The following is a 27369-nucleotide window of genomic DNA, read 5'->3' on the forward strand; positions in this document are numbered from 1 at the left end:
CGCAAAAAAGAGAAGACTGTGAGCCCACCATGCCACTGGACAGACTTCGCTTGTGGCTGAGCGCCGTGACCTTCGGGTTCCTGCTTCTCGTTCCGGGCCAGGGTGAGGGTCCCGCATAAGGCAACAGACACCGGGATAGCACTTACCAAATTCTGCAGAGTCAGGACCCGAGGCTGCGGGAGGACAGGCGTCGGGGAGGTGGGAACCATTGGAGAGCTATAGCCCCTGAACCGTGTGCCAGACCGGACACACGGTGACCAATGAGGGTGCGCCCCCTGAGGCGCATGGAGAGTAGGGGCTGTCCCAGGTCACAGTACACTGAGTGCCCAGCGGCCCCTAGGGACTCTGGCAGCACCTGGTGGGCTTGGGGAGGGAAGGGCGGGTTTGGGACTTTCTTTCTTAGTGTTTGTGGTGGAGCTGGCGCTGCCCTTGGGTAATAACAGAAATAATAGTATCTTTCTGCTGCCGTTTAGCTCTGAGTGTTGCATCCTTGGCTAAAGGGGCGTCCTGACACCCACTGAGCCCCCTTCCACAGGAACCCCAGGCAAGTTACTGGCTCTGGCTATAGGAGCACACCTCCCAGCTCCCCACCTCCCCATCCTAAAGCCTATCAGATTAGCACCTCCTTCTCTTCACCCTATGTGCCAACCCTGGGGGAGGGCATACCTTGGCCTCCAGGGCAAAGGTGAGCGTTCTTTATGTCAACCCTTATAGGTAGCTTAGGCTATGTGGGGACTGTGCCTGGGTGTGTCTGCACCTCCTGCACCCCCTTTGGAAGGGCGTGATCCTCTTATCCAAACGGGCTCTGCCTGTGCAGCCTGACTATCCTCTCACTTCCCAGTGGAATCTGCCTGTCCACACTAATCCATCCCCTGTGGCCAACTCCACAGGGCTTCCCCCTTACCCATCACTGATCAGGCTCCAGGAGGTCACCAGAACCTTCCGCACCACGATCTACTAGGCCTCGCTGACACCTCCTTTTAGAAATGTTGCTATGTTGGATTGGACCCACTTTCAGAAAGAAAGAATTGATAAGTACAGGTGATGGCTCTCACCCTCTCCTGTCCCATCCAGTTCTGTGTTATCCAACAGGGACCATCAAGTTCTCTGGGACCTTCCACACACTGACCAGGAGTTTACCAGGAACAGATGTGTACATGCAGCCTTGGTTTTCACCTAAATGATCAGAAATTCCCTCCCTTTCTGGTGCCTAGCTTTTCCACTTCCTGACACAGGGGGTGACCTCACCACACTTGCACATGGTAGAACTTCTTCATACTGTTTAATAGAAGGGCTTCTCTTCAAAGAGAAAGCATCCTGTATGTACCCAGCTTCTGATCAGGGACATTTTAGCAGGTTTTGTCCTTTGCTATAACAAACATCAAGCATTAGAGGCCACTGGCAACAGTGAAGTACAGGAACAGACATCACATCCCGTAAGGAGCTGTGTAGACAATATGATACTGGGGAGAAGGGTGGGCCTTTTGAGTTGGAAAGATATTGCTCAGTTGCCCTCTTTGGGGCCTGTAGCTGCTGACTCTGGCTTCACCTACACCAGGTGGCATCAAGAATGTTGATCCACATTGATCTGATAGGTGTGGGATAGTATAGCTCCCTGAGCCTGTTTTTTTGTTTTGTTTTGTTTTGTTTTGTTAAACTTTTTATTATGAAACCAGGCTCAGACCTGCCAAATTCTGCAGAGGAAGAACCTGAGCCTGCAGGAGGAAAGGCATCGCAAGGTGGGAGCCAGTGGAGATAACACCGGGGGAATGGGGAGCCTGACTGGATAACTTCCTGCACCCTGAGGCACAGAGAGGGTCAGGGCTGCCCAAGACCACACAGCACCACAGGGCTCCCCATCTGAGGAGGAGAGGATAATGTAATAAACTCATGATCTACCTTCAACAAATATCAATACCTGGGCACCTTAGTTTTGTCTGGACTATCACCTCTCCTTTGCACCGTTATTTGTTTGAAGCAAATCCCAGACATCATATCATCTGTAAGTTTTTTTTTATCCTGTCCTAGTAAAAGAAAAGGTATATTTCTCTCATAGTTCCTTAGTATAATCAAATATCTAATCAAATATTCTCATTTCATATTATCTCATATTTATGATTTTTTAAAAACAATGATTTAAATAAGGTTTATACTTTAAACATTGGTAGATGTACTTCTTTTAATAACAAATTTGAGATATAATTCACATAGCATAACTTTCACCCATTTAAAGTGGTTTTTAGTATATTCAGAGTTCATCACATCAATTCCCCTTTCGCCCCAACCTCAGCAGATGGGTTGCTTTCTGTCTCTATGGATGCTCCATTTCTGGACACTTCATATAAATGGAATCATCTAATATGTGGTCCTTTGTGACTGGCTTCTTTCACTTACCATATTCTCAAGTTCATCCATGTTGTAGCATGTTCCGTACCTCTTTTTATTGCTGAATAATATTCCATTGTGTAGTTGTGATACATTTTATCAGTTGATGGACATTTGGGATTGTTTCTACTTTTTGGCTGTTATAAATAATCCTGCTATGAACATTCCTACACAAGTTTCTGTATGGACATATGTTTTCAACTCTAGTGGGTTTATACCTAGGAGTGGAATTGCTGGGTCCAGTGGTAACTCTGTGTCTCCCCTTTTGAAAAACTGTCAGAATATCTTCCAAAGCACCTGCACCATTTTCCCTTCCCACTAGCAATGTATGAATGTCCTAGTTTTTCTACGTCCTTTCCAACATTTTTATTGTCTTTTTGAAGTATTTCATGAATCTCTTTCAATCTTCAGATTCCTCCTCTTCCTCTCTTTTATTTTCCTTGTAATTTTGTTGGTGTGTTGAAGAAACTAGTCTGTCTGTTCTGGAGAGGATCCAGAATTGGGGTTTTGCTGATTACATCCCTATGGTATCTTTTTTAAAAAATTATTTTATAGAATCAGATTTTATTTAAAATTATCTATATGTTTACTTTTTTATTGAGGTATCGTCAGTTTACAATATTGTATCAATTTCTCAGTCATACATGAATATACATATATTCATTTTCATATTCTTTTTCACTGTAAGCTACTGCAAGATATTGAATATATTTCCCTGTGCTATACAGTATAAACTTATTTATCTCCCTATGGTGTCTTTTAACTGTTTCTCTGTCCCTTGTATGTCTCTAAACTTGTATTTGTGTTCTAGAGGCTTGATCAGATTTAGAGTTTAGGTTTTGCTTTGCTTTGTTTGGGGGAAAGACTACTTCATATGTGGTGCAGTGGACTTCCAGTAGAAAACATACAACATCTGACTGTCTTGTTTTTTGTGACAATGTAAGTTGTTGACCTCACAGATTTCAGTGTGCATTTCTCTTAGCACAAGGGAGATGAACATCTCATTTGTGTAAGAGCCATTTATTTATTTTCCTTGTTCTGTCTGAACATATTCTTTCTCCATTTCATATTCTTTTACCAAATATGTGCAGCTGGCATATTTCTTATTCATTTGTGGACATTCTTTATTTATGGTGAATATCAGCTCTTTCTCTGTGAGGTGACGTGCAGCCTCTTCAGGCCTCCCTGATCCCCACAGCAGGGCGGGCTGTACTGTTCACATTCTAGACTCACCTGCACTTCACCTTGTAGTTCTCTTCATAACATCACTTTCTGGAGGATACTCTCTCTCTGTCATTTCTTTCCACCTAGAGTGTGAGATCCTTAAGGGCAGGAACCTTGTCTGTCCTGTTCCCACAGTTCTCCTACTGCCTCCTAGGACCTGGCACACGGTGAGTGGAAAGGACACTCTCCCATCAAGCTCATGTGGCTGTTTGTTTGAAGCTCCTGGGGCTAAACCATGGGGCAAAGCCCCAGGGAGCCTCACTGAGTGTGGTGGGAAAGGCTGGCACCTTTCAGTGAAGGCAGTGGCAAGGGTCGGGGCAGAGATACAGGAAGGAAATCTGCAAAGCAAATGTTGGTACACCTGTGTCCCTTGAACTGAGCTGAGGACAGGAAGGAGGTAGCCATATCAACAGTTGGGGAGGGCAGCTGATGGGGGAGACCTAACCCTGATATCCATCTCTCTGTGCACAGGCCAGGACTCTACCAGCCCTGTCCGGATGACACACACAGGGCAAGTGCGAGGGAGTCTCGTCCACATGAAGAACACTGATGTGAGGGTCCACACCTTCCTGGGAATTCCCTTTGCCAAGCCACCTCTGGGGCCTCTGCAATTTGTGCCCCCTGAGCCCCCAGAATCTTGGAGTGGTGTAAAGGATGGGACCTCCCACCCGGCCATGTAAGCAGAGAGTGCAGGGAACTCTAGGCCCTGGAGATAGAAGGTACTCAGAGCTCTGGGCCAGGCCACCATTGTCATTTTATCTAAATGCCCACAGCCAGTTTTCCCTCTGAGTTTGATGGATCCCCACATGCATTTTTCTGATGAGCATGCTGAGCCTTGAAAGGGTGGAGTAACTCCCAGGCTGAGGGCTTAACACTCAAAGAGCATTAGCTCCACATGCTGAAGGGATGAGCAGAGATACACATCTCCCCCACGTTCTAGTTATGCCAAGAGGAGGTGTCTCTGGGAGAGGTGTGAACCTTGTAGCAGCAGATACAGTAGATCCCTGAGGAGTGGGGAACCCCCACTCTGCACAGTCACTGCACCAGCTGACAGGGCTGGGTGCCATTGACCAAGGGGCATGTATATATTCTTGCAGCTGGAAACTATATGGGAGTGATGAGGTTCCTTGAGAGTCTGACTTGGAACAAGGGACATCCCACTCCCCTTCTTGTGAGAAATTAACATCCATTCATTCTGGCAGCACATGTATATGGGCTACTTCCCTGTTCCAGGCCTATCTGAGTACAGTGATATGGTGGTGAGTGTCAACACATGCAACCAATGGTTCTCATAGAGACCCCCAAGAGTCAGGATTTCTCAGCCTCAGGAGGACTGGTATCCAAGGACTTCATAAGCTTGACGCCTCTCCAGAAGACAGCTTCCCCAGAACCTGTGGCCTGTAACTTACTTGGTGCAAAGGGGCTTTAGGAAAGGACCATGTGCGAGCAGGGTATCGAGGGAAGTGGGACCAAGGGTAGGTGGGATCTGTTTATGGCCATGACACGGCTCCAGCACTGACTGCCTGCCACTGCCACCAGGTGTCTGCAGGATACGGCTAGCATGAATGCAATGTTTGTGAAAGTATTGAATATGACCCTGCCTTCCACCTCCATGTCTGAAGACTGCCTGTACCTCAACATCTTCACACCTGCCCATACCCACGAGGGCTCCAACCGGCCTGTGAGTGCCAGGTCACAGCTGGCTAAGGGGTGGGAGGACATTTTTTCTGCAAGAAGATTGAAAAAGGACAGGATCAGCCTGGGCTCCACTGCAGTGTGGACCCTATTAAGAAGCTTCTTACTATTAGATCTAAGAGAGTCCTTCTTACCCAGCATGGGTGGCTGACCCCTGGGCACAGGGTTGCAGAACCCTGGCTTCTCCCAGAGATCAGAAACGGTGGCCCTGGGAGGGACCCGGGACTCACCTAACCAACTCATGCACAGGAGACCCACTCAGGTGACTGAGGGCTGCCCGTTGAGGTGGCCAGAGACCCCAGCCAGGGATTATCTGTCGGGCCAATGAGAATAGAGAACACTTTCCTTAATTGATATGCATGTGGGGTGATCAGGGAGACACCCCTTTTCTTTCCACCTCAGAGAGTGTTCTGGGAGAAATGGAGCCAGGCCTTGATACATGGGACAGACCCCAAAGTGTGGGAGGCCAGCTTTCCTGATGGAACTTGGGTCACTTTCAGCCCCGGGGCATGAATATATCGAGTTTTGTCCACATTGTTAGACAGACAGAGCCAAGGTGGTGGTTAGTCTAAGCAGCATCCCTGGTGGGGTTTGGGCTGGGTGGGAGCAACGTGGTATCTGTGCCTTGGATTCTCCAGGTGATGGTGTGGATCCATGGTGGCTTGCTTGTGATGGGCATGGCTTCCATGTATGATGGGTCTGCACTGGCAGCCTTCGAGGACGTCATAGTGGTCGTTACCCAGTACCGCCTGGGTGTGCTGGGCTTCTTCAGGTGAGACTGGGGCTGGACTGGGCAGTGTGGGCTGACAAAGCCAGGACCGTTCCATGACCGCCATCCCTGCCCCCTCGCAGCACTGGAGACATACATGCAACTGGCAACTGGGGCTACCTGGATCAAGTGGCTGCACTACACTGGGTCTAGCAGAATATCGCCAACTTTGGAGGTGACCCTGGCCATGTCACTATTTTTGGCCAGTCTGCAGGTGGCATAAGTGTGTCTTCACATGTCGTGTCCCCCATGTCTCAAGGACTCTTCCACCGTGCCATCATGGAGAGCGGTGTGGCCCTACTGCCCAGCTTCATCACCAGCTCATATGATGTGGTCTCTGCAGTGAGTGCCCTGGACTGTGGGAAGCCTGGACTTGCTGCCCCATCTCTTACCTCTCAGCCTCCATTACTCTGTTAAATGGGGACAAGGACTCCCCTGTCATCAGAGCACCTTGGGAATAGCTGTCTATCCTGGGATTGTTTCAGGCTTAGAATCCACAGACCTCTACCAGCACAGAGACTGAGTCATTCTGTGGCCCCCAAAACTGACACCCTGGGGGCCCCCATCATGGGCCAGACCATCTTGGCAGGTGGGATGGCCCCTCTAGCTGAGACCTCTGAGCATCAGGGAAATCAGAATAATTTCAAAAGTGTAGGAATCCACTCATGATACTCTGTGAGATTTGGGGTACACCTGCCTCCAACTGGAGCATCAGGATAACCACTCTCCCTTACCTGGAAGGATGAGCTAGCCCCTACCTGGTCTCTTTATAGATAGTGGTCAACCTGTCTGCCTGTGGCCAGGTTGACTCAGAGGCCCTGATGAACTGCCTGCGGGGCAAGAGTGAAGAGGAGATTCTGGCCATCAACAAGGTTGGACTGAATGGGTGCGGGTGTGGAGGAAGGGGGCCCATAGGTGTAGGACAGGCAAACCTGAGTGCCCCTCATACTCCCTGGGAAGGTTACTCTATCTCCACACCTTGGGGTCCTCACAGCCCTGGATGGGGAGTTAAGGCCAGGCCATGCTAACGCAGGTGTCAGGACCTCCTGGTGTGGGTGTGAGCATCCTGGGATGAGCAAGGAAGGGGCAGAAGATGTCTGTGGCATCAGAAAATGTCTGCAACTTGACTTTGAGTGCCCCTTAGGCCTTCAAGATCATCCCTGGCCTGGTGGATGGGATTTTCCTGCCCAGGCACCCCCAGGAGCTTCTGGCCTCTGCTGACTTTCAACCTGTCCCCAGCATCATTGGTGTCAACAACGATGAGTACGGCTGGATCATCCCCTCGGTAAGGCCCATTCCCAAGCCTCTAGGTGCCGGGATCCCATTTCGTGGGGGAGCCTAGGGATTTCATAGCTCCAGGCTATCCCATCTCCAACTCGAGACTCCCCCCCACCACCCAGGATTTGATCAAATATGGTACCCAGACGGAAATGAACAGAGAGACCGTGAAGGCTGTTTTGCAGAAAGCATCAACAATGTTAGTGAGGCTTCTGGGGACCTGCCCCCATGGGAGGGGTTCCTCTCCTCTTCCAAGGCACGGGAAGCCCATCTCCTGGATACCCTGTCCATGCACTACCCCTGCAGAGCTTGGCCCCTTCCCCTGATTCCTTATCCCATCCCAGGATCCATCTCCCCAGTCCTGACCCTGCCGCCTCCCTGCCCCGGCCAGCCTGCCTAACCTGACTCTTCCTGATCCACCTGGGGCAGATGTTGTCTCCTGAGATGGGTGACCTGTTGATGGAGGAGTACATAGGAGACAGTGAGGACCCCCTGACCCTCCAAACCCAGTTCCATGAGATGATGGAAGACTACCTCTTTGTGATCCCTGCACTCCAAGTAGCAAACTTTCAGCGTGAGTACATCTGGAACTAAGGGAAGACTGGCAAGGGAGAAACTCAGAGCTGCAGGTAACAGCTGAGGTCTACTGGTGTCCAGGTCCCAGCCCACGTCTGTTTATTGGGCTCAGGTGCCAGCCACTTAATATCTTTCATCTTGGTAAATCCTCACGGCTAGTCTAAGAGACAGACATTTATTCCTTTTTACAGATGAGGAAATAGGTTCACTGACCTTCAGTGACTTGCCGAAGACCATACCTCAGGAAGTTCCAAAGCCACAGTTTAAACCCAGGCCCTTCCCACTGCCCTTGCTCCCGCCTGGGGCTCCCTCGCCTCATTGTCCAGATCCCAACCAGCTTTGGATTTAGCTGTGTCATCACCATGGGTAATTCAAGAAAACTCCAGGTGAGAAGCCGCCACGTCATAGCCTGTCTACCCCACCTCCCCAGGTTCCCATGCCCCTGTCTACTTCTACGAGTTCCAGCATCAACCCAGCTTCTCCAAGGACATCAAGCCAAGCTATGTGAAAGCAGACCATGGAGATGAGGTTCTCTTTGTCTTTGGAAACCCTTTCCAGGGCCGCTATGGTGAGTCTTCCTGGGCGGGTTTCCTCAGAGGCCCCTCATTCCCAGGATGTGAGTCAGTACACTGGCTGAGTCCCTGAGAGAGGGTAATTGCCCTCACTGTACAGATGAGGAAACTGAGGCTCCAAAACAGGACGGGATCAAGTGTCCAAGATCTGACAGCCAGAAAGACTGAGCTCACATTGGAGTACAGGGCTTTTCGAACAGGGACCTATGCGCCCTCCACCTCTCCCCACCCTGACTGTGGGTATCTGGCATGGGTGCAGAGGGGGCTGTTTCAAAGGCATATTTGCTTCTTAAATGCCCTTCCAGTATCAGAAGGAAGAAGGGAGCCCTCTGGGTCAGGCCTGAGCCTAGTGTCAGGTCAGCCAGAGCCTGAGATGAATATATGGGGTTTGGGCGAGGAGAGGGCCTGGGGAGCAGGCAGAGAGCCAGGTCTAGGCTGGCAGGGAGGGGCTGGGGAAAGCTACACCTGGGATGGTGAGAGTGGTTTGCGAAATGACCCACATGCTGCCCTGGAGCTACCCTGACCAGGACCTTTGTCCTACTGCTCTGTAGTCAAAATGACTGAGGAGGAGCTGCTGCTGAGCAGGAAGATGATGAAGTACTGGGCCAACTTTGCTCGAAATGGGTGAGATGTTGCATCCTTACTTTAACCTCCACAGTTGAGGGGTGTATCTTGAACCAATCAGGACTCCCTTGTCTGTGGTGACCTCATTAGCATAGATGTCTTTAATTGAGTGGCAGCCCTCTCCCCAGCTCCAGGACCCTCTTGGACAAAGAGGGGCGTTATGGATGCTGGACACTTATGCCATCCCTGGGTCATCTGGAGGGGAGGTGACAGTGCTATTACTGACAGAGCCTCCCTCTGTCAGGAAAGAACACAGGCTGCTCTGCCACCTGGTGGAGCTGATGCTCTGGTGGGAGGTAGATTCTTTCCTACTTCTGGAAACCTCCCTGTTTCATTCCCTAAGCCCTGTTTGGCTGCCTTGCCTGGCCTCAGTCAGGATGTTCGGGTCTGGGCCTGGTAGGGCTCACAGTGACTCTCACACTGCTCCATGGGTGGGCATGTCTACAGGAACCCCAACAGCGAGGGTCTGCCCCACTGGCCCCTGTTTGACCAGGAGGAGAGCAATACCTGCAGCTGGACATGCAGCCTGTAGTGGGCCGGACCCTGAAGGCCCACAGGCTCCAGTTCTGGACAAAGACCCTACCTGAGAAGATGCAGGAGCTAATGGAGGCCAAGGAGAAGCACACAGAACTGTAGCTTCCTGCATCAGGGGTTGGGGTGTGGGCTTGAGTGCAGGTGGGGGTCTGCCAGAGGTGCCCACACACACCCAGTGAGGAACCAGTAGTTTTTCCTTCATTTGCATAGCCCTTCCTTCCTTCCTTCCTTCCTTCCTTCCTTCCTTCCTTCCTTCCTTCCTTCCTTCTTCTATCCATCCCCCCAGCAAACATTTAAGAACTTACCACATGTTAGTTGCCAAGCCTGCCATGGGTCCTTTCTTGTTAGACACACTCAATAAATCCTCCCACAAAGCTGGGGGTGGGCAAATCCCAATGGAAGTTTACCTTTCCCAACATCCCACTGGGCCCTTGGCCCCATCCTCCCTTCCTCACCTCCACTCCCTTCCCACCCTCTCTCCTCTCCCTTTGAAGGAGGATGCTTTGGAGAATGTCTGCCCATACCTGGCTCAGCATCACTTGCTCTCCTATCTCACCAACTCACTGGGTGCATCCACATTATTTTCGTTACTTACCTCATTGTTTTCCCTAAACTTTTATTCTCACTTTACCCTCTCCCTGCAAAAACCCCTCTCTTATATTTTATCTCAACAGGTAAAGGTAGCAATTATGTTCATTCTGCCTCTTTGTTCCACCAAAGCAGTTTCCCTCTGTCATTAAGAGGCTGCATTCCTCTTCTCATAGACCCAGGACTCCCCACCTCTGACCCTCTGGCACTAGATTTCCCAGAAGGAAAGTCCCCCTTCTTTCTGTCTCGCTGTATTTAAGCCCAACTGTGGAACCTCCTTAAGTGAGGCTTGATGAAGATTCCAGCATTGCCCACTCTGGCCACCAGATGGCAGAAAAGTATAACCTTAAGTTTGAAACGACCAACTCAGGAGAGGGAAGGGGCTTTCCTTTCAGTGAACACTTAACTGGTGCATAGTGCTTCCCCTGCATCCAGAAAGCATTTATTAAGCACTTATGGCACGCATGCCTCTGTACATTTTTCATCCTGCAGATGCACAGGATACTTCCACAAAGTGTATTCCTAGGACTAGCTTTAGTAATCTTATTTTTTAACAGCTTTGTTGTAGAATAATTTACATACAATCATATTCACCCATTTTAGATGTATAGTTTGATAAATTTGGATAAATGTATAAGACACACAACTACTAAGTTTTAGGGTGCATTTGTTGCTCCAAAATTTCCTTTATGACCCTTTGCACTGCCCTCACCCTGACCCACACAACCACTAAACCGCTTTCTGTCGCTATAGTTTGCCTTTTCCAAGTGTCATAGAAATGGAATCATCTTTTTACTGGCTTCTGTCTCTTAGTACACTGTTTTTGAGATTCAGCCAGTAGTTCTTCTCTTTTCTTGCTGAGTAGTATTCTATACATGACATGCCACATTTTATGCATTCACCCCTTGATGGACATTTGAGTGATTTCTATTTTTTGTCTATTTTTAATAAAGTTCGCTATGAACATTTTCACAAGTCTTTGTGTGGACGTATGCTTTCATTTCTTTTGGGTAAATAGCTAAGAGTGGAATTGCTGGGTCACATGGAGAGTGTATGTTCAACTTTTAAAGAAAATGCTAAACTGTCTTTCAAAGCAACTACCATTTTTGCATGCCCACCAGCATATATGCGGGTTCCAATTGCTCTATATTCTCACCAGCACTTGGTCTTATCAGTCTTTTACGTTTGATTAATTTTAATGGGTATGTAGTGGTATCTCATTGTGGTGGTTTCTCTCTCTCTCTCTCTCTAACACCAGCTCCTGCATATACCTATGAATCAAGATTCAGGGAGAGGGAGCAGCCCCGCCAGGGAGGCTTCCAAAGAGGATCAGGAAGCTGCACTGGTTATTTTTGGCAGGACAGAACTTTGACCCTAAGGCTCCCCAGCTCAAGCTGCCAGCTGGAACCCCAGAGAGGATCTGGCAAGTTGTCCTGGCACGACTCTCAGCCTGTCTCTCATCAAATCAGCACTGCCAACTGTTCAAATTAGCAAATATTTGCCAGTGCCCCACACCCTCCACATCCCCCGCCTCCACTCCCAGTCAGCCAGGTTCCTGACACTGAGGCCCAGAGGTGAGTCCTGCCCTTCCCTGGGTGAGGGTCTGCCACACCAGCAGGGAGACAGACACCCTGACAGACCGCGTTGTGACACAAGAACAGGCTCCCACTGGCTCTGGTTTCATGCTGCGTGTTTTCACAATGTAACGTCACTTTGACCCTGTGAGCCAATTCCTCCTATCATCGCTGTTTTATGGATGATAAAACTAGGCCCAGAGCTGTGAAATAACTTGTACCAGGTCACACAGCTGTCACTTGGCAGAGCCAGGATTTGAGTGCAGGAGGTCTGGCTCTTAAGTCCTATCTTCCCTGGATTTGGAATGGGGTTTGAGTTGTTAATAGGAATCTTCCTCCCCGCAACCCACCCCCAGCATCCCTACCTGCAGACCCCAGCTCTCCCTGCCCTGGAGTCTCAGGGCCACCTAAGGGTAGTGCCCTGCATCTGCCTTGTCATCTGAGGGTCCTCCAAGAGAGTTACCTACATGAGAAGGTCACCCCAACATACACCCTGGGTGTCCTCAGTCCTGGGGCCCCATGGCAGGGCTGCTCCTGCCCAAGGCACTGAGGCTCTGTAAGAGCATCATCTAACCACCATGGAAAAGAACTTGTCCATTTTTCAAAACATTAAACATAGAGTTACCATATCACCGGCAATTCTGTTTCTAGGGATACAGCCAAGAGAAATGAAAACATAGGACCACACAGAAACTTGTACACAAATGTTTACAGCAGTACTACTAATAATAGTCAAAAGGTAGAAACAACCCAAATGCCCATCAATGATGAATGGATAAGTAAATCCATGGTACAGCCCTACGGTGAAATATTACTTAGCCATAAAAAGGAACAAAGTACAGGGAGGGAGGGTGTAGCTCAGTGGTTGAGTGCGTGCTTAGCATGCGCAAGGTCCTGGGTTCAATCTCCAGTACCTTCGTTAAAATAAAAAAAAAGGAACAAAGTACTGATAAGTGCTACAACTTGGATGAACCATAAAAACATGCTGCTAAGTGAAAGAAAACAGACACAAAAGCTCACATATTATATGATTGCTTTTATGTGACATATCCAGAATAGGTATATCTATAGAGGCAGAAAGTTTATTAATGATTATCAGGTTATCAGGGGAGGTGGGGAGAGGCATGGTAGGTAAGGGGCAGGGGTAGGAACAGCAAGTAACTAATTAATGGGTACAGGGTGTTTTGCTGGGGTAATGAAAGTATTTTGTAACTAGAGCAATATGGTAGTTGCACAAAATTGCAAATACACTAAATGCCACTGAACTGTATACTTTATAATGGTCAGTTGTATGTTATGTGAATTTAACCTCAATTTAAAAAAAAATAGTATCAACTTCAGTTCCCTCCACCCTGCATCAGGGCTCAGACACACCTCCTGGCAGGCAGGACTAGACACCAACCCCCACCTCAGGCCTGACTGGGGTCATGGCCACCACTTCCTCAGGTGGGTGATATGTGTATTTTGCAATGAGTGTACAAGATCTCATAGAAGTCATGGAGTCAGGAGACTGGAACTTGAACCTGGAGCTGCAGAGCCCTGGGCTGGCATGTCACCCAGGCCCCTGCAGGGCACTCTCCCTGCCCCGCCTCCCCCCTCCCCAAGTCTGGGCACTAGATGCTTGTTCTTAGGGCTGCCACCAGCCAGCTGGGGCTGGAGGCTGAGGTTTTCCTAGCAGCCCTTTAGAGACTGGTTGTGCCAAAGGGCAGGGATTTTATCTTATTCCACCTTCTGCCACTTCTGCCAGCAGCCAGTTGTGAGCGAGGAGCATGGAGGCAGCAGTAAGAACTGGGTCCAGGATCCTGGTCTGGGTGGCCTGTCTACTCCTGCCATTCTCTGCTACAGCCGCTGGTAAGACACCCCTGCAGGGCCTCCAGAGGTGGGAGCTTCTGGGTTTGTGGGAGGATTTGAGGGGAGGGGGCAAGAGTGAGGTAGGGACAGGAAAGGGTGGGCAGCCTGCCCAGGGAAGGAGCCCTCCATTCATTCGGAGGAATGCCAGGGGTTGTACGTCCTCTCTGGGCGGGGGCTCTGTCCTCACAGGCTGGTGTGTGTGTGTGTGTGTGTGTGTGAGCTATCTGAGGTTCAGAGAGGGTGAGTGCCTTGCCCAAGGCCTGAGCCCACTCCCCATCCCCCACCCCACAGGTCTGTGAGTTCCAGAAGAGCTTGGTTCCTTTACTCTAAGTAATAGTTTGGCCTGGAGGAGAAAGGTGGTGATGCAGGGTAGGGAGGAGGAAGTGGTGGGTAATCACAAAGACCATCTCACAGGCAGCCTGGGGAAGTTCACCTAAGGGCTCAGAACAGGGCGTGGCAGAGGTGCTCAGAGAGCAAACATTTTAGTGACTCCGTCTGCCACCCATCCTCTTGTGGAAGCTGCCACTCACCCACAGCCCCTCTGTCCTGCCCTCAGGACCAGGGATCACTCAGCCTGAAGTAGACACCACCCTTGGCAGCATGCGGAGCTGGCAGGTGGGCGTGAAGGGCACAGACCGGCTCGTGAATGTCTTCCTGGGCATCCCGTTCGCCCAGCCACCCTTGGGGCCCAGCCAGTTCTCTGCCCCACGCCCAGCGCCGTCCTGGGAGGGTGTGCGGGATGCCAGCACGGTCCCTGCAATGTAAGGAGCCCCGGTGGAGGCGGGCAAGCTAGCAAGTAGTGGGAGTTCAGCTGCTAGGGTTTGTGGGGCTGACCTATTGGCCCTCGGGCTCCTCCCCAGCCACAGGTGCCTACAGGATATGGAGAGAATTAACAACAGCCGATTTACGCTGGACGGAAAACACCAGCTCTTTCCGATTTCGGAGGACTGCCTGATCCTCAACATCTACAGCCCAGCTGAGGCCACCTCAGGGGCTGGGAGGCTGGTGTGCAGCCCAGAGGGCCCTGTCCATCCAGCCCACTCCGCCTGGCCTGCCACCTTGCCATCCCTGCTCTGAAACCACTCCGGGGGTCCCATGAATGACCTGCCCTGATAGGCTGGGGGGCGTCACTGACCCGTGGCCATCTCTGCAGGTCATGGCATGGATCCATGGGGGCTCTTTCGTGGTTGGCGCCGCCACTTCCCACAATGGCTCAGCCCTGGCCGCCTACGGGGATATGGTAGTGGTCACAGTCCAATACCGGCTGGGGATCCCTGGCTTCTTCAGGTGAGGTGGCAGTCCTGGCAGAGGATATTGACTGCACTGAGGAGAGGCCAGCTCGTGAGAGGAGCTGGGGATCTAGAGTGAGGGTCTGGAGCTTGAAGGAAGATCTCCTGGGCCAGCAGGATATCTGAGGCAGAGAAGGGTGCTTCCCCAGGCTCCACCCTGAGGGAGGGGCTCAACCAAAGCCAGCAGTTTTCAGTGGACTTTGTCCTTTGGGAAGAAAGTGTTGGCTTCTGGTCTGGGGCCAGCAGGGCATGGGGGTCAAGGAACAAAGAGCTTTAGCAAGCACTTAAGAGCCAGAGCTGGCAGTTGGCCTAGCCAGGCCCTCCCATTCCACGTGCTGGGTATATGAATACCAAGTGTGGTTCATAGCCAGGCCAGACTTGGGGAGCAGGAGAAAGTCTGGCATCCTAGTGGCTGGCTCAAAGCAAACCTGCAAAGGCTGAAGAAAGTTTGTCAGGGGAGCCAGCCCACCCTAACCACTGCCCCACTCTACCCCCAGCACTGGGGACAAGCACGCCCCTGGCAACTGGGGCTTCCTTGATGTAGTGGCTGCTCTGCGCTGGGTGCAGGGGAACATCACCCCCTTTGGAGGTGACTTCAACTCTGTCACCATCTTTGGTGGATCTGCTGGTGCCTGCATCGTCTCTGCCCTGGTGAGTCACCAAAGGGGCTAGTGATGGTGTCTCCTGTGGCCCCAGACCTCCCAGATCTTCTGCCCTCTTCTGACGGCCATCTGTCCTCTACATTGCACCCAGGTCCTGTCCCCACTGGCTGCAGGGCTGTTCCACAGAGCTATAGCACAGAGTGGAATCATCACCTTACCAGGATTTCTGAGTTCTGACCCCTGGCCCCTGGCTCAGGTCTGCATTTCTTTCACTCTCTTACCCCATTTGTACCTGCCACATCCCACCCTGTGTTTGCCCTGGAGTCCCAGAGTGGAGGTCTTACCAGTAGAGAGCTTCTTGTTGGCAGAGAGGGACCAACTAGGATGAAGGAAGCACACAACCTGTGAGAACTCAGAGAAAACCATCAGTGCCACCAGGTATGACATGATCCAAGAAATTATCCCTTCAGCCTCGCTTCCTACTGACTCCCTGATCTGCTTCCAGCCTCAGCACTGACCCCCATTCCCTCCCTACCAGAGTAGCCCATGCTGGAATCCCTCCCCATCTAAACTATATCTCATTTCCTTATTCACTCCACAAATCTTTACTGATCCCACTGGCTCTGAGAATAGAGTTAACTTGGTAATAACACTTTCCTCAGAAGGGTAAAGGAGACCTAAACACACATACAGATAATGACAGTATGATGTAATGGGGGACACAAAGGCTGCTTGGGGACCACCCAGGCTGGTGAGCAAGGAAGGCTTCTCTGGGTTGGTGGCAGGTGTCTGGCTAGTGTCAAGGTCCCATCTCTAACATCGTCACCCCAGCCCTCCTACGGATGCATCTCCTCTCTATGGGAGGCAGGGGGCTGGAAGGTGGGCAATGATGGATGAGAGAGAGAGGCAAGACACTCTTGTCTGTCCCCAGAGCTTTGCCAGCTCCTTGGCCTGTGGCTCTAACTCCTTGGCTGAGATGTTGCAGTGCCTTCGGCAGAAGTCAAGCAAGGAACTGATGCTTGCAGAGAAGTTGGTAAACCCACCTCTTAGGGGACAGTGGTGGGCAGTGGCACAGAAGGGGTCCTGTCCAGTTCCTGTGGGAGCAGAGAGGCAATTTGCAGTCCGGGGTGAGGCTTAAGGTAGCCACCTCTGAGAGGTAGTGGCTGAGGGCCCAACTAGGCCCGGCGCCATGAAGGCAGGGCCGCCCCAGCCTCAAGGGCAGGCCTGTCTTCTAAGGAAGAGGACTGCTCAGAAGCATCGCTTGACTGGTCTCCCGACCCTCACTGGTCCTCTCGCCCTAGTGACCTCATCCCCTCCCTTTCCTCAAGGTTTAGCCACTCAGACATGCAGCCAAGTGACCTTTGGGGTCCCATATTTTGAGGCTTGATCCTGACTGGGAGGCCCTCTGACTTGCTTTCTCCTGCAAAAGGGTACAGCTTTCTATACCATTGACGGCACCTTCTTTCCCAAGAGCCCCAATGAGCTCCTGAGGGAGAGGCAGCTCCACTCTGTGCCCTTCCTCCTGGGTGTCAACGATCACAAGTTTGGCTGGCTCATCCCCAAGGTGAGTGTGCCCTTCAATGCCCTGCCCTAGACAGTGCTCTCCTGCCCCAGTACCATTCCCACAGCCTGTAAGCTGAGCACTTCTGTTTGATAGGTGAGAAAGCTGAGGTTGAGAGGTTTAAGGGACTTGCTCAAGGTTACCCAGCTTAATTTTCTGAAAGCAAATGTTTCCTTCCTGAGAACCAAATCTTTGCACTTTCTAGGCAGTGTCGATCCACAGCATACTCCTGCTTTGGTTCCTAGTTGATACATCAGGCTCTATGAGACTGGTTAGCATGACTCTGCCTGAGAGACTAACCATCAAAGACTCTCAGGTTTCAGACAGCAAGTCACAGCCCAAGTGCCTTCCAGCGCACTGAACTCCCCACACAGAGCATCAGCATTGCACTTTCCTTCTGAGCATCCTGTCCTATCATTCTCACTCTGCCCAGCTTCACAGTAACTGATTTAATGACTGCAAAACTGTCCACAAAAAAAAGGGTCTCATCATAATGTTCCTTCATTTCAGCACTTGGGCAGCTTCTTGTTTTTACCACTGAAGCTACTAGTGCAGTGAACCCCTTCATGTCCACAGCTTTTGTCCTCTGACTTAGTCCTTTGGATTTCATCCCCAGGAGGGGCATCTGAGTGCTTGCTGGATGAGAGCATCAAGGAATCTTGATACTCAAAGATGAAGTTTGTAGGGGTCTCCAGGCCAGTAGAGTGTGTGTGTGTGTGTGTGTGTGTGTGTATGTGTGTGTGTGTGTGTTTGTGTGTGATGGCAGAAGAGTGTTAAGGGGAAACACTGCCCTGGACTCTGATAGGCAGCCTCACCCTGATACTGTCAACTTGGAGTTGTGAGTGTAAAAGAGAGCCAACCTTGCTGGTACCCAAGACCTGGGCAAACCTGCCTAGTGTGGAGTGCTATGTCCAGGACTTTGTAGCCAAAGATGCTTCTCTGGAATTGAGTGCTGCCCACCCTACAGCTGGAGCAGATGTTCCCTCCACCCGCCTTGTTCTCCAAGAACAAAACTGTAAATTGTTCAGCCAACCAGATTTCTACTAAATATCCTTGGTGAAAGCATTAGCCCTGGAAAGTAATTCATACCGCTCGTGGAGACCTCTCCACTTCTTACGTATTGCCTTTGGCATAACACTTTCTGAAATTGCTCTGCCAATTTAAACTGCTGCCAGCAACTTGATTCTATAGGTTTGATTGCAACTATACCAGCATTTGCAGACCATAATTTTAGAAATATCAACTTTATTGAGATATAATTTGCATACCATAAAATTTACCCTTTTAAGAGTACAATTCAGTGGTTTTGAGTATACTCACAAAGTTGCACAATTATCCCACTATCTTCTTCCAGGACATTTGCATTACCCTAAAAAGAAGTCTGTACCCATTAGCTGTCACTTCTCATTCCCCCTCCCCCCCAGCCCCTGGCAATCAGGAATCTACTTTCTGTCTCTGATCTACTTTCTGTGAAATCTATGGATTTGCCTATTCTGGACATTTCATATAAATAGAATCATACAATATATGGTTTTTGGTGTCTGACTTCTTTTACCTAGCATAATGTTTTCAAGGTTCATCCATGGTGTAGCATGTATCACTACTTCATTCTTTTTTATGGCTGGATAGTCCACTGTATGGATACACCACATTCTGTTTATCCAACCATCCATTGCTAGACAGTTGGGTTGTTTCTACCTTCTTGGCCATTATGGATTATCCTACTATAAACACTCATGTACCAGTTTTTGTGCAAATATATGACAATTTCTCTTGGTTATATACTTAGGAATGGAATTACTGGGTCATATAGTAACTCTATGTTTTTAATCATTTTAGGAACTGCCAAACTATTTTCCAAAGTAACTGCACCATTTTCCATTCCCCCCAGCAGTGTATGAGGATTTCAGTTACTCTGCATCCTTGCCAACGCTTGTTATTATCTCTCGTTTTGGGTATAGTCATCCCAGGGGGTGTGCAGTGGTATCTCATTGTGGTTTTGAGTTGCACTTCCCTAATGACTAAAACGTTGAGCATCTTTTCATGTGCTTATTGGCTATTTTTATAATATTCTTTGGAGAAATGTCTTCTGAAATCCTTTGCCCATTTTCAAATTGGATTGTTTGTCTTTTTATTGTTGAGTTATAAATTTTTCATGTGTTCTAGATACAAGTCCCTTATAAGATACATGATTTTTGAATGTTTTTCCCATTCTCTGAGCTTTTTCACTTTGTTGTCAGTATTCTTCACAACACAAAAACTATTTTGTGAAGTTCAATTCATTTTTTCTTTGGTTGCTTGGCCTTTTAGTGTCATATCTAAGAAATGATTGCCTAATCCAAAGTCATAAATCTGTATGTCTTCTTCTAAGAATTTTATAGTTCTAGCCAATACATTTAGGTCTAGATTCATTTGAAGTTAATTTTTGTATATAGTATGAGTTAAGGATTCTTTTGCATGTGGTTATTCAGTTGTCCCTGCATCATTTGTTGAACAAATTATTCTTTCCTTATTTGAACTGTCTTGGTACCCTTATTGAAAATCAGTTGACCATGAATGAAGGAATTATTTCTGGACTTCGCACTCTACTTCATTAATTTCTATGTCTATCCTTATGCCACTGCCGCACTGTCTTGATTACTGCAGTTTTGTAGGAAGTTTTGAAATAGGAAAGTGTGACTCCTCCAACTTTGTTTGTTTGTTTGTTTGTTTGTATTTTGGGGGAGTGGTAATTAGGTATTTATTTATTTGCCACCACGCACTCTACCACTGGGCTATACCCACCCCTCCACTTTGTTCTTCTTTTTCAAGATTACTGTAGTACTTTGCTAGGGTTGCCATAACAAAGGACAGCAATCTGGGTGGCTCAAACAACAGAAGGTATTGTCTCAGTTCTAGAGGTGAGAAGTCTGAAATCAAGGTGCTAGCAGGGTTGGTTCCTTCTGAGGGCCGCGAGAGAGAATCCGTGCCTCTTTCCTAATTTCTGGTAGCCTCAGCCATTCCTTGGCTTATAGATGGCGTTCTCCCTCTGACTTCACATTGTCTTCCCTCTGTACCGTCTGTCTCTGTGTCCTAATATTCCCTTTTCCCAAGGACATTAGACATATTGGTCTGAGGCCCACCCTAATGATTACTTCTGTAATCATCTTAATTTGCCAACTCTGTAAAGGCCTGACCTTTAAATAAGGTCACAGTCTGAGGTACTTGGAGTTATGACTCCACGTACCTTTTTTGTGGAACCACAATTCAATCCATAACAATTGTTTTGGCTATTCTGGGCCTCCTGCATTTCCATGTGAATTATGATCAGCTTGCCCATTTCTGCCAAAAGAAAAAAAAAAAACCACCAAAAAACAAAAAAACCCAAAAACAAACAGCTGAGATTCTGATAAGGATCCTGCTGAATCTGTAGATCAGTTTGGGAAGTATTGCCACCTTAACAGTATTAAGCCTTCTGACCCGTGAACACAGACTACCTCCACTTAGGTCTTCTTTAATTTTCTCTCAATTATGTTTTCTGGTTTTTAATGTACAGTTTTGTACTTCATTCATTAAATTTATTTCTAAGTATTTTATTCTTTTGATGCTATTGTAAATTGAATTGTTTTCTTAATATCATCTTTAGATTGTCCATTACTAGTGTACAGAAACACAATTGATTTTTGTATACTAATCTTGTAGACCATCTTTTTTTAAAAGTTTTGCTACTTTAACTTCTGTGGCCTTTAATTTAGTCCTTTTATTCCCAGTGAAGATTAATAGCTCCCTTTGGGTATAAACTCTTTGTGTTTATTCATTTGTGGATTTTCTGTACCTGTTCTTACAAAGATTAACAGAGCCTAGGAGCCATGAAATTAACTTTAATAACTAACATCTCCATCATGCTTACTCTGTATCAGGGTCTTTATATGTATTAATTCCATCCTCACTACAATCCTACAAGGCAGGGTATTGTCACTCCTTTCACAGATTAAGAAACTGAGACACAGAGAGTTTAAGAAACTGGCCCATGTTGTGTGCCTAGTAAGTGGCAGAGCTGGGATTTGAACCCAGAGACTGTGCCCTTAAAACTGTAACATATAAAGCCAACATTTCACTTTAAAGACAACATTTGAACTTTCCCTGTAGCAGGGGCTACAGCATCTGGGGGTCTTGATGCTATTCTACAAAAATGTTGAACACATTCCCAAATTGCTGTTACCCACTTGCCTGTCGCTTTTTCCTCCCTCCCCAGTTGATCTCTTCGGGTCTGTGGACTGGTGGGTTTGGCTACCCTTGGCTCTGTAATGAATTCATGGGCACAGGGCTGTGAACACCTGCCTGCTCATTGCTGGGAGTTGGGCTGGGGGTGGGGTGGAGGTGATCAGGCTGCACTGAGAGGGCCTTGGTGTCCCTGCAGGGCTGGGGGATCCTGGATAAGATGAATCAGATGAACCCGGAGGACTTGCTGGCCATCTTGAGGCCCTTCTTGACCAGTATGGTGAGACAAAAAGCAGGAAGGAGTAGTCCAGCGGGGGTTCTACCCAGCATAGTCTCTGCTTCTACCCTCCAACACCCATAGCTACCTCCCTACCGCCAAGCCCCATGGTCTAACTACTGACTTTTAGTTCCACCCACTAATCCCCTTGGACAGGAATCAATGTGGTTCTCAAAGGAAGATTATCATCACCATCACCATCATCATCACCATCATTTTCATCACCAATAAGTGCATACCATGTGCCAGAGACTGTGCTGTGCTGAGCACAGGCATTCCTCTCCTTCAGTCTCATTACAACCCTGTGAAGTAGGGACTTCCATTAGACTCATTCTACAGATGAGGAAACTCAGGCTTATGGTGGATAAGGAGCAGAGGCAGAGCTCGAGCCAGCTGTCTGATCCCAGAGCTTCAGCTATTAAGAGCACACTGTCGTATGTGAAACCAGGTGGACCTAGGGTCAAATTCCAACCTTGGCTACTTGTCCACAGTTATCCTAACTCCTCTGAGTCCATTTCTTCACCTGTAAATGAGGATGATACTTCTCGTCCACATGAGCTGCTGTAAGAAGGATACTGGATGCTGCATTTGAAGAGTCTACCAGTGAGCTCTGGTACCCAGGAGGTGCTCAGTCTATGTGCATTTCCCTTCTTTGAGACCCCCCGGAGCCCTCCTCATTCACACAGCCTCATTACTGTTCTCTGGAGCTATGGGGAGTTCTCATGATTTGTTTTCCCACTAACATCCTGGTTAACTTCAACTGAGCACTTGCTCCAGGCCAGAACCCTTTTACATAGGCTGCCAAACAAACTTCCAGGGAGGAACTGACTTTCAGAGAGGCTCAGCAACCTGTCTGAGGTCACAGAGCCAAGCAGTGATTGCAGAGCTAGCATATGACTCCAGATCTGACCTTATCCTGCCCAGACACCATCGAGAACTCCCCAAGGGGGCAAGTGGCCGGCCCCTGGCACATGAGCTCTGGGACATGAAAGAGGCCAGGCAGGAGGGTGTGGGGCCTCTTGGGAGTGTCTACTGTGCCTGTGGGACCTGAGCAGGCCTCTTGCTCCAGAATGTGCCTGCTGAGGTGATACCTACCATCATAGACGAATACCTAGGCAGCAGCTCAGATGGACAAGACAAATGAGAAGCCTTCCAGGAATTGATGAGTGACATTGTCATAAACTTTCCCATGCTGAATTTTTCAAGAAACCTCAGAGGTAAGCCCATCCTTGTCTGCCCGCCCCACCCTTCTCACTTGGGCCCAGGGTTATCACAGGTGACATGGCCCCACATCCCATATCCCACTTCCTCTCTGGGATGCAGTGTCACAGCAGTGAGAAGTGACTCTGGTGGGGCACTCTGCAGAAGAGAAAACCAAGGCTCAGAGAGGTACAGTGACTTGTCAAAGGTCACCCAGGGCCTTTCATCAATTCTCAGGGATTCATTTGACTTATGAGTGATTTCCTAAGCTTTCAGCCCTTCTCCTGGGAGGAAAGTCTTGCTTCCTCCAAGCCTCATGGTTAATCCCTAACACAGTCCTGAAACAGCTCCAGGTTCCTGTCTTTGTGACCTCAGGCAAGAAACCTAACCATTCTGTGCCTCAGTCTCCTCATTTGTAAAATGGGGATAATAATCTAATCCATAGGTTGTTATGAAGATGAAATGAACACATAAAGCACATGGAATGGTGCTCAACACCCAGCAAGTACTCAGTAAATGCTTGCTGTTCACCAGGTTGTCATCATCATTGTTATTACTGATATTGGTATGATGATGAGCCTTTCCTACCAAAAATAGGACCTGACCAGGCTGTGGGTACCTAATGCTTATCCAGCCCTCTCTCCACAGATTCCATCTTTTTCTATCTGTTCCAGCATCGACCCAGTTCTTTCGTGAAGTTCAAGCCGGCCTGGGTGCGGGCTGACCATGGGGCTGAGATGGCCTTCCTGTTCGGGGGTCCTTTCCTCACGGATGAGAGCTCCATGCTGGGTAAGGATGGACAGGCTGCCAGGCTCCGGGCGCGGCTTGCAGGAACAGAGGTCTCTGGTCAGCACAGGGGACCCTTGGGTCTCCTCCAGGACCCATTTGACCCTGATCTAGATCTGCCCTCCCATAGCCTTTCCAGAAGCCACAGAGGAGGAGAAGCAGCTGAGCCTCACCATGATGGCCCAGTGGACCCACTTTGCCCGGACAGGGTGAGTGAGCCAGCAGGCATGCCTGGCTTTGGGCCTGGACTACTCAGAGCTGCCTCCTGGGGAGCAATACAGAGGCCTTTGTCTTCATTCATTCCTCCCACCCAGGAATCCCAATGACAGCGGGCTGCCTCTTTGGCCCTCCTTCAACCATTCAGAGCAATATCTGGAAATCGGCCTGGTGCCACGGGTCAGCCAGAAGCTAAGGAAGGCCCGAATGCAGTTCTGGGCAGAGACACTTCCCACCAAGATCCAGCAGTGGCAGCAGAAGATGAAGGTCAGGAAGGCCCGGGAGGATCTCTAAGGCAGGGCCTGGGTCTTCTGGGCTCAGGGCCAACCCTAGGGGTGGGCAAGTCTCAGTGGGGCAGCCTCCTTCTCCCCCTGCTAAGAAACTTTAACTCAAACCAGGCTGATGAGTAGTCATGCCTCCTAAAGCTTCAGCCCCTCCATGACTGGCAATGTGCTCCTTTGAAATGTCATCTGCTCCCATAGAGGGGGGCTTTGCACAAACTTCCTCTCCCCACTTTTTTCATGGAAATTTCAGTTCATATTTCAAGCTTCCCAAAGGACCCTCCTCCTCCAGGACCTGCTTCAGGCCTGGCCCTATCTGTGTCCGTTACAGCTTGGCCCACTCTAGGCTAGCATTGTCTGTGTCTGTGTTTCTCTCCCACTCTGAGGAGTTCTCTGAGCATGGAAATCAGCCTGACCCCGTTCTGCATCTCTCATGCCAGGATTGGGCAGGACCTGGAGTCAGAGGATGTTTGGTGAATGAGTGAAAGACTGAGAAAGTATCAGAATGGTGGCTGCTGGACGTGAACCCAGGCCATTTAGGCACCAAAGCTATGCTTAATCCTGCACAGATATTGTCCCCCTGGCCAGAAGGGTGGATGGACTCCAGGGGCAGAAACTTGGGGTAGGGGAGTCCTGAAGCATCAGGGGATCCAGCCTAGAACAGATCTTAGCCCCCAGAAGCCTCTGATTAGAGCTGGGGGAGGTCCCTTTTTCCATGCTTGGCCCTTGCACAAGACAGAACAGAGTTCAACAGGGCCAGAACCCTGATCCTTGGACATGAGATGCAAGCTTCCCAGCCCTAGGGCCTCATCCCTTTAGGCCTGGTGGGGCTGCTTCCTCCCCACTCCAGCTATAGAAGACCAACTTCCAGGGGAGCTCAGCACAACTCTCAGAGCACCTATCAGGACACAGGAGAACAAGATAGGTGAGAGTGTCTGGACTGGTGCAACAGTCAAGTTGTCACAGAGAAAAGAAGAGATCTACCTGCTCAGGCTACAATAGGTGAAAAGCAGCCAGAGGATTTTGAGTAGGAGCACACATTTCTTCTTTTGCTGATCAATACACCATTCCCTTGTAACATCTGGACTTTAATACATAGCCCAGTGACTTCCCCCACCCCGACTACCCCATCCTACCTACTCCAATCTCACGTATACCCTTCCTCAGTCAGACTAAATTCCTGGCTCCTAATGGTTACGTGAAAACCACTTACAGTTGGGACCAGTTCTGTTCTGGGAAGTTCGCTTGGGGCAGTAAAGAGAATCATAAACCAGAGGGGTTCTGAGTGGTGCCACTCCCCTGCTCAAGAGCTCCCAGTGAATTCCTGTTACCCTTAGGGCAAGTCTAAGTTCTTTACGTGGCATCGAAGGGCTCCTCTTCTTATCCTCTTCTCTCCACCGAGGAAGCTTGTCCCGACAAGCTGGCAGACACCCAACAGGTAAATAGGCCACAATCACACAGTGTGTCACTGGGGACACAAAGGGCTGTAGGAGCCGGAGGCATAGACCAGCCTGACTAGGGGGACAGGGGAGATGGGACATCTAAGCTGAGACCTGAAGGACAAGCAGAGGTTGTACAGGCCAGAGGAGTAGCCTCGAGGGGTGGGGAGCAGGGGGAAAGGGTATTCCTGGCAGAAGGAACAGCAAGAACAAAGGCCTGGAGGGTGAGATGTGCTGAGAAAACACAATTCTGTAGGGCTGGAGAGGTCGGCAAAGAGCAGACTGGGAGAGGCCTTGTGGGCTGGGATGGGGCATGGACTAGAGGGTAATGGAGAGCCTTGTTAAGGTTTTAACCAGGGTATGACATGAGCAGTTTGGATGTGGCGGTGAGAGTGGGGCCAGGAGGGGGCCAATGTGGGCTTCCAGGTGGGCAGAAGGCCCAGTGGGCTCTAGATTTAGGAATCAACAGACAGACCTGGTAGCTGACAGGACCCAAAGACAAGGGAAGAAAAACTCCCCAGGGCTGCCTGGGAGTGAGCCAGACCAGGCTGGGGATCAAAAGCTCGTGTTTTGACCATTCTGGGTGTATGAAGAGGCCTCTTCCTCCAGGCCTGAGGATGCACCACACCTGGCAGCCACGGGGAGGCGGAGTGGACCATCAGATTTGGTGCCATCATTGCCAGAGGGCTCTGAGGGGACAGGCAAGCCTGCTGGTGAGGCATCAGTCCCTGTTCTGCTGCCAGCTTTCCTGCTCCCCCTCCCTCCCCCGCACCCCCTAAACCGCCCAGCTTCTAGGGTTTTCTCCACACAGAGAGGGAGAGGAATGGCCTGGCCCCAGGGGAGTGCTCGCACAAGGTAGGTGCTCCTGGGATTCCAGTCCTCTGGCCTCTCTATTCTCCCTTCCCTGGGCCACTGCTTATGGAACTCCCATCCCCTGCCCGCCATGATGTCTTCTACCCACTGAGGGCCCCACCCTGAGGGCTCAGCAGCCATGGAGCTGAGGGGAGTGAGCCAGGGAGCACCCACAAACTCAGATGGGCCAGGCCCTGAAGTGGGGAGCTGGTGGACCCAGGGAGCCTCCCTATGGCAGGGTCACAGGAAAGGCCCTGTGAGCCATTTGAGTGTGTGAGCACCACGGGGTACTGCAGGATCAGATGTGCACACCTGGGCTAGCCCCCGGACAAGGGACTCGTAGCTGCTCCCAAAAGACACAGACAAGTGTGTACATACCCAGCGCAAAACTTAGTTACTCACACACATGGGCAGTCTCACATATACATGTCCTCACTAGCAGGGTTCCAATCCAGTTTAGCAATTTACTAGTGTTTATCTTTGAGCAAGTTAGTTAGCTTCTTTGTGCCTTAGTTTTCCCACTTGTAAAATGGGTGCAATGATATTATTTCCCATGGATCCGCTGTGAGGACTGAACAATAATTAGCTGGAAAGTTCTGAGAATAGTGCCTGACACACAGCAAATGCTCAGTAATTTCTCCCTGGTATAGGTATGGACACAGACTTCAATTGCACTGTCTAAAAACATCATATGGCTCCCTTGACCACAGTTCAAAGATAGAGGGATTAGGGGATGTTTAGGGAGTGTCATAATTTTAAGGCTCTTCCACCTTAGAATAACTCTTGGGCCCTCGTCTACCCAGAAGAGGGGGCAGATAGAGCCCTGCGTTGTCCTGAATGGCAGGCTGAGTGCCCTCTGGGGGTCTCTGGCCCTCCCTGCGGGTCTCAGGGAAGCCATCATCCAAATTTGTCCTGATACTGCCTCCAGCTCCTCCTCTTGGATTTTAGGTGCACACTGCCTCTCAGAACTTGGTTCCCAGCCCAGCTTGCCCAGGC

At 49.7% G+C, this 27369-nt stretch overlaps 2 protein-coding genes across 2 annotated transcripts; both read left to right on the forward strand.

Annotated features, from left to right (window-relative positions):
* CES2 (carboxylesterase 2) lies at positions 1-11212 on the forward strand. The gene is given in 13 exon segments (XM_006180642.3): positions 1-102; positions 4081-4285; positions 5149-5290; positions 5943-6076; positions 6157-6415; positions 6847-6945; positions 7218-7358; positions 7474-7554; positions 7781-7925; positions 8358-8495; positions 9051-9123; positions 9571-9619; positions 9622-11212. Coding segments are annotated over 13 exon segments (1677 nt in total). The 5' UTR covers positions 1-29; the 3' UTR covers positions 9760-11212.
* On the forward strand, positions 8446-26253 carry CES3 (carboxylesterase 3). The gene is given in 15 exon segments (XM_006180641.2): positions 8446-8495; positions 9051-9123; positions 13567-13670; positions 14227-14431; positions 14537-14675; positions 14824-14957; positions 15457-15610; positions 15713-15817; positions 16493-16594; positions 16991-17125; positions 21522-21602; positions 22669-22816; positions 23448-23588; positions 23716-23794; positions 23900-26253. Coding segments are annotated over 13 exon segments (1701 nt in total). The 5' UTR covers positions 8446-8495; positions 9051-9123; positions 13567-13588; the 3' UTR covers positions 24096-26253.
* The last annotated feature ends 1116 nt before the right edge of the window (positions 26254-27369 follow it).

This window comes from Camelus ferus, chromosome 9 (assembly GCF_009834535.1).
Source record: "Camelus ferus isolate YT-003-E chromosome 9, BCGSAC_Cfer_1.0, whole genome shotgun sequence".
Lineage (NCBI taxonomy): Eukaryota > Metazoa > Chordata > Mammalia > Artiodactyla > Camelidae > Camelus > Camelus ferus.